Source organism: Rosa chinensis, chromosome 5, assembly GCF_002994745.2.
Source record: "Rosa chinensis cultivar Old Blush chromosome 5, RchiOBHm-V2, whole genome shotgun sequence".
NCBI lineage: Eukaryota > Viridiplantae > Streptophyta > Magnoliopsida > Rosales > Rosaceae > Rosa > Rosa chinensis.
Genome location: NC_037092.1, coordinates 11,687,320 through 11,693,612, shown reverse-complemented (window position 1 = coordinate 11,693,612; position 6,293 = coordinate 11,687,320). Strand labels below are relative to the sequence as shown.

The window sequence follows — 6,293 nt, the reverse complement described above, 5'->3', positions numbered from 1 at the left end:
ATTGTCTGCTTATATTTAATACTACAGATTTCTCTAAATAACTGCAATTGAAACTGTTTGATAAGTATTGTAGTTAAATTGTTCAAACAACAGTTTTTGAATTCCATGTCATGATATTCCATTGTAAGACAATTGTTAAACAACAGTTTGTATTTGGAATGAAATGGTATGAGAGAGTCACAGTACATACATTCTGCATATGGCATCTAACCAAAACTAATTGATCAACACATCCAAAAACATATCCATTAATTGATTAAATATCCAAAACCAATTCATTCCATCATCATCCCAACATGAACATACTAACCCTGCCTAAACAAAAAGGTCAAAAACATCGAGGCCAGAAACATGACCACTTCCTTCTCTTCATCAACTTCCTCTTCCTTCTTAACAACAAGATATGCAAAGTAGAACCCAACACCAAACTGACCAATCATGCTAAAATCAGGTCCAGCAGCCACGCTGCCAAGGCTTCCATGAATTTCTTGGTGCCAAACCTTGCAATGGTACCAAGGTTCTTGACCAAATCTGAAAACACAAGTAGAGCCGCGGCTTCCATGAATTTCTTGGTGCCAAACCTTGCAATGGTACCAAGGTTCTTGACCAAATCTGAAAACACAAGTAGAGCAAACTCATTAAGTACCTCATCGAAACACTAGTCTAGTTTTATTAGCAGACAAGATAACAAACTCAATTAGCAGCTTCAATTGGTTCAGATTACTAGAAATCTTTTTTGAGTTTCTCTAATGGAAGAACATGATTGCTGCAAAGGACATGATTGCTTTGGCGAAGGACATGATTGCTATCTTTCTCTTTCATTTCTCTCACCCACTGTCAACAACCAAAACCAAATCCTTCTTATCTCTTAATAATTATCAAACAAAACAAAAATAACAATAAATAAAACAATTATCTAATATATATATATATATAACAGAAAATTTTAACTGAAGAAAAATACCACAAAAGTAAGAAAAGAATAAGAAATGCCTGATTCTGAAAGATGTTCTAGATATATACAACTAACAGCAAAAAAACTACTGAAAGATGTTCCAGATGTTCTGAAAGATGTCCTAGATGATATAGACTGAAATATCTCAATTATAGCACAAAAAAAACTACTCTGTATCAAGTTTGTAATTGATAGATGTTCTAGATATATACAACTTGCAGCAATTACAAGTTCATGTTCTCTCTCTGATTTGTTGATGCTTTTAGCCAATGATTCAGACTTTTCGTAGTGCCCTACCGCATTCCATTTACATTATGTCAAAATCACATTTTGTTCCCAATGAACCCCTATATTTTGTTGGCGCAATCTGCAAGGTATGAAGTGAGAATAAATGGGTAAACTTCTCTTTATATCTGCAACGAATGTAATATAATGTGGAAGAGAAGGAAGACACAGTATAAAACAAAAAGGAAGGAAAAAAGAAGCTAGGAAGTACAGAGGAGAAATATCAAAGTGAATAGACTTCTTTTGCATACATTTTAAGCATAGAAATTGAACTATCGTCCAACAATTGCCCGCAAACTTCCTGGGAGGAAGATATATTATTACTATCAATTGACATATGAGAAGTCTTAAGCCGCTGAAGAAAACATAAGGATCGGAAGAATGAAAAGAACACTGACCTTGGACGCACAAGCTCCCATCTTGATGTTCAACACCAAACTAGTTCAAAAACCCATATACTTTGTTAGTGAAGAGCATTGGGAGAGAGCATATCACATAATGAATGTTAAATCTTTATAATTTTCAGGCTTCTTTAGCCAACCTTCAATAAAACGGTATATGTTTACAAACAGAACTAGTCTAACAACATAGACATAGACATGTTATCCAAGTATCTGGCTCTAATTAAGAAAGTGAACAAAGCCATGACACTAAATTCACCTTTGAAACATCAATAGCTAGCACAATTATCAGAACTTTCACAACAAACCCGAAAAATTGACAATTTATCAATAGAATCTAATCCCCAGTATCCCATAGCAGCCAATAACACATGAATTATGAACAACAGCTGTGCAGGCCTCCTTATTTCAATGGTGTAAAACTCAATTGAACCTCAGAAAAGATAGAGCATCCAAATTTAATTGTTTATGAACATCGTATTTGTTCATAGGAAATTATACATTTCTAAATCAAAGAATGCTAATTATATAAATTTGAATACGTATCACTGAGAAACAGAGCTAAATTACCTTTCAGACTAGGATTGATGAGCAAACCAAGCCACCATTCAAAAGCCAATGTAAATTGAGATTGCGTGATTGACCCAGAGGGCCAAACGTTGGCGAAAATTTGATGGTCAATCCGCGTAGATATGAAGATTTGCAGAGAAGTGGAAGAAAAGGAAGAACAAGACCTAACAGCAGAGGATCAAAGATACCAAAAATAAAACAAACAACAGTCGCACAGAGACAGACGGACAAAGAATTATCGTTTCCAGCTCAGGAGGCACATAAAGCCTTTGTCCTACCTTATTTGTATCTACGTTGGACCAATTTCTGGTTCTGGGTGTTCGCAAATTGCAGCATAACAAACAACTAAATGATATATGAATTGAAAGAGAAGAAAGGATAAAAGATAAAAGAGAGACCTCCAGGATTGAACTGGATCTGCTCCATTTCTCTGCTTTCGATTAGAGCTGTCAACTTACGAGGATTAAAAAGACCTTCGATCGTTGAGGAGCGAAGGAGAGGGCCGGAGCCGTCGAGGAGAGATTGAGACTTGAGAGAGAGACGACGAGGAGAGACCGAGATCTCGAGTGATGTGGAGAGACCAAGACCATTGTTCGAGGAGATAGAGAAGCGATAAAGCTTCCGCCCGCCGTGCCGCCGTCGTCCACCTTCGAGACCTGGTCTCTGGGTTTTCATTTTTGTATCGAGGGGAGTAGGGGAAGTTTAATTTTTGGTCAAAAAAATGGGCGGGCAAAATGAAAGTGGTGTTGATCGATGGAGGGCAATGTCGAACAAAAAGCGTGAAAACTCAGACAACATAAATTCATATCCATTATTTAAAGGAGAGTTCCACAACAGATTATAGAAGCAACAAATAATTGTTGTCATAATCAAAATCGCCGATGGCCAAGGAGAGCATTCTCTCTCAAAACCCTAGCGCCGCCTCCTTTGGGAGGCTTTCAGAGGTTATAGACAAAAGGCACACACAAGATATGTGACAAAATGACCCCAAAGGACACACATGTGCGCGTCTACCAGCCATAGCCACTGTGCAGCCACGTTTAAGGGGTTGTGCCCGTTTGCCCAAAAACTCATGGTATTTTGCCCATTCAATCCATCATCCTTGTATTTTGCCAATTTACACAACTTTTAAGGGAAAAGACTCATAAGGGTAGTCCTTTCTAAAGTAGTGCCTAGTGTATCTTATGTTGACTTTTGGGTCCAAAACTCACTTTTTCTTAGGGGTGGGCAAAAATGACCGAAAGACCAAAAGACCGGAAGGGACCGATCCGGACCGACCGGTTCGATCCGGATTTTAGAAGGAAAATAAGTGTTTTCGGGCCGGTTCGGTCCCTATAATCAGTGTGGCGGTCCGGTCCCGGTTCTTGAAAATAAGTGTGTTCGGGCCGGTTCTGTTCCTAAGTGTCCTTGGCGGTCCGGGTTCGGTTCTTGACTAGAGGTGACTGCGTGGACCGGAAAACCCGAGCTTATGTACGTGTCGTACAATTATTGGTTTGTTTTCGAAGTATATTGTGTTAGTATGGACACCATCACATGTGATTAGTTAATAGACCTAAAATCTAAAACCCGTAGTCAATCTTCCTCAGCTCTCGCAGACTCCGCCAGTCCGCCTCCAACTCTCTCGGTCTCTCGACTCTCTCCCAGAAATCGATCTTCCTCAACCTTCAGTCAGTCAGCCAGTCAGCCCCTCTGTTCCTCACAATCGGTCTTCCTAAGCCCTCAGCCCTCACCTCTAGAGAAAGACGATCTGATTGAAGATTCAATTTCGATTTCGATCCGATTGAAGATTGAGAAATCGATTTCGATTTCGATTTCGATCCGATTGAAGATTCAATCTCTGTGGGCGCTGCTTCAATCATCATTTCAGGTCTTCTTCTTCTTAGTTTTTCACTGTATATTTTTTTTGGGTTTCTAGCATTACCAGTTGTTATGCAGCTATTTTATGTCTTGTTGTTATGTTATGCTGTGTTTGGTTTTTGGAGTATTGATTGAAGATTTGGGCTAATGAAATTATTGAACTCTTGGATTGATTTGAGGAATTACTTTAGGTGTGTTGATTGATGTTTACGAGATTCATTTATTGTTTTAGGATACTCTGCACCTGTGGCTTGGCAAATTAGATTACTTACCGAAGCTATGCAGAATCTGCACCGTCTTATATCTCGTCTTTCCTCGGGTCTGTGAGAAGCTTGCAGCTCAGTTGCACCACCAAGTTGAGAATAAGAGAGCTGAGGTCGAACCCAAGAAGGTAGCTTTATCATCTGGGTTTTGTTCTATTGGCTTTGTTTGAGGAGTTGAGTAATGGCTTGTGGAATTTGATTGTGGGTGTTTGTTTGTTTTTTTTTTTTTTTTTGGAGGTAGATCTCGGAGTATCAGATTATTGAGATTACAGAGAATGTTTGTAATCTGAAGAAGGCGGAGGTGGATTGGATTTTGCTGATTGACATAGTTGAACAAGGAGATAAGTTGCAGGTAAGAATTTGTGCTTCATTGCTTTGGATCTTGTGGACTGAAAGTTTAGAGATTGTGTTTTTGTCAACAGAAATATACTGAGTAAGAGACATTGTTTGATATGAGCTGAATTTTGGTGGTTGGTATGAGATTTTGGAATCGAAGTTTGGGTTATATGTACAAGTCGGGGTTTGAGTTGTGGTTGGTTTGGTTTCGATCCCATAAAGCTGTGTGTTGGTTTGGTTGTATAATTTGTGATTGCATATTAGCTTCTCTTAGCTTTGGAGACTACACTCAACGTTTGGTTTCAGATATTTCATTGGCTTTTGTTTTGTGACATAGCGTCTTGTTTATTTCTTTGACAAGTGAAATGAAAGAGATTGAAACAATAAAGGCTAGTGAAAAGACGAGAAAAGACCAATATGTATTGAAATGTAAAGTGTTTAGCAAGTGTATTAATCTCATAACCATTATTTAATCATCCAGCTTGTATTTTCTGGACATTTTACAGACTTGAATACTAGATGGCAACCTCATCGGATTTATTGCCACCAAGAAAAGCTAAAGGTATATCAATTTATTGCCTTGCTGCCTTTTTTTGGTTTTTATTTCTATGATGTTGCATTGGTGCAAAGTATAAATGTATAACTATATAATGTATAAATGTGTAATACAATGTCTTTTTAAACTGAAATGTGTAGGGAAAAAAATTTGAAGACGGAGGACTGGAGGAGCAGCTGCATGGCAGCATGGAACTGATGGAAGTTTGGTTGTTCACTTGTTGTCTTGTCGAACATTGTTTTCGTTTTTAATTTGTTATGTTGTTAAGACAATATGTGTTGTTGAACTTGCTGTGTAACTATGTTGATTGAAATCATTGAATGACTGTTATTTGCAAGATGGATTTATTTGCAGCCTTGCTGCTAGTGCAGATTGCACTTTGCAGAATGGTTTATTGGTTTTATTTTTTGCGCTTCAGCCTTGTTGCTAGTTCATAGAATCATATTACATTACTCTTTATACTCTCTAAACAGAAGCAGGTCAAGCAGCAAAATGCAACAGTGCTGCAAAGATTGACTGGAACCGGAAACTCGAAAAACGGGCAGGTTTTGTCACGGTCCGGGTTTATCCCGGTCCCTGTTATCTGCAACTACGGTCCCGGCCCGAATTAAGACTGCCGGTCCCAGTCCCGGTCTCGGTTCCTGTAAAACAATTACCGGTCCAGGTTTAGGCCGGTCCCTATTCTCTGCATCTGCAAGTCCGGTCCGGGTTTAGCTTTGCCGGTTTCGGTCCCGATCCCTGTAAAAGCAGTGCCGGTCTGGGACCGTGCCCAGCCCTACTTTTTCTTAGAAAACCCTGTTCCAACTTCTGAGAAAAACAAAACTAGCCTTCAACATGCCCAAGTTTTTCACCTAACGGTTACTTTAACAGGCGGAATCACTGCTGCTTGTTTCTATCCTAAGCTGAGGCAAAAATTTCTAAAAACCAGGAAATCTGAACCTAAAGATAGTATAAGATACTGGCCGAACATGATTAAGATAACAGAAACTAACTTGCTAAAAAAAACTTGATGAAGTGGGTGAACACACTGAAATTATTCATATAAACATAATTACAAGCTGAGAATTCAG

At 38.7% G+C, this 6,293-nt stretch overlaps 2 protein-coding genes across 9 annotated transcripts; one reads left to right on the top strand and one right to left on the bottom strand.

Annotated features, from left to right (window-relative positions):
- Window positions 1-220: 220 nt before the first annotated feature.
- Window positions 221-3,234, bottom strand: LOC112164591. Of its 8 annotated transcripts, XM_040506415.1 has the most exons (5): window positions 2,610-3,232; window positions 2,212-2,293; window positions 1,639-1,678; window positions 1,492-1,541; window positions 221-612 (listed from the first exon to the last, which is right to left on the bottom strand). In XM_040506415.1, the coding sequence occupies exons 3-5, from the start codon at window positions 1,657-1,659 to the stop codon at window positions 306-308; spliced, it is 378 nt and encodes a 125-aa protein (XP_040362349.1). In that variant the 5' UTR covers window positions 1,660-1,678; window positions 2,212-2,293; window positions 2,610-3,232; the 3' UTR covers window positions 221-305. The 8 variants fall into 8 exon arrangements, 5 of the variants coding, with proteins under 5 accessions (XP_040362349.1, XP_040362348.1, XP_040362347.1 ...); XR_005799859.1 differs by lacking the exons at window positions 2,212-2,293; window positions 2,610-3,232 and adding an exon at window positions 1,253-1,322 and having other exon boundaries at window positions 221-834; window positions 1,639-2,205; XM_040506414.1 differs by having other exon boundaries at window positions 2,212-3,227.
- LOC121049144 lies at window positions 3,093-5,154 on the top strand. The gene is made up of 4 exons (XM_040505722.1): window positions 3,093-3,155; window positions 3,755-4,078; window positions 4,388-4,459; window positions 4,573-5,154. The coding sequence occupies exons 1-4, from the start codon at window positions 3,093-3,095 to the stop codon at window positions 4,762-4,764; spliced, it is 651 nt and encodes a 216-aa protein (XP_040361656.1). The 3' UTR covers window positions 4,765-5,154.
- The last annotated feature ends 1,139 nt before the right edge of the window (window positions 5,155-6,293 follow it).

Bases quoted from the DNA above. Each gene is read 5' to 3' on its own strand.
- LOC121049144 (XM_040505722.1), top strand. From the start codon at position 3,093: ATGGCCAAGGAGAGCATTCTCTCTCAAAACCCTAGCGCCGCCTCCTTT. The intron at 4,079-4,387 runs GTCTTCTTCTTC...GTCTTTCCTCGG, and splicing joins TGCTTCAATCATCATTTCAG to GTCTGTGAGAAGCTTGCAGC. The intron at 4,460-4,572 runs GTAGCTTTATCA...TTTTGGAGGTAG, and splicing joins CTGAGGTCGAACCCAAGAAG to ATCTCGGAGTATCAGATTAT.
- LOC112164591 (XM_040506411.1), bottom strand. From the start codon at position 2,886: ATGAAAACCCAGAGACCAGGTCTCGAAGGTGGACGACGGCGGCACGGC. The intron at 613-2,609 runs GTCTCTCTTTTA...TTGTGTTTTCAG, and splicing joins GATCCAGTTCAATCCTGGAG to ATTTGGTCAAGAACCTTGGT.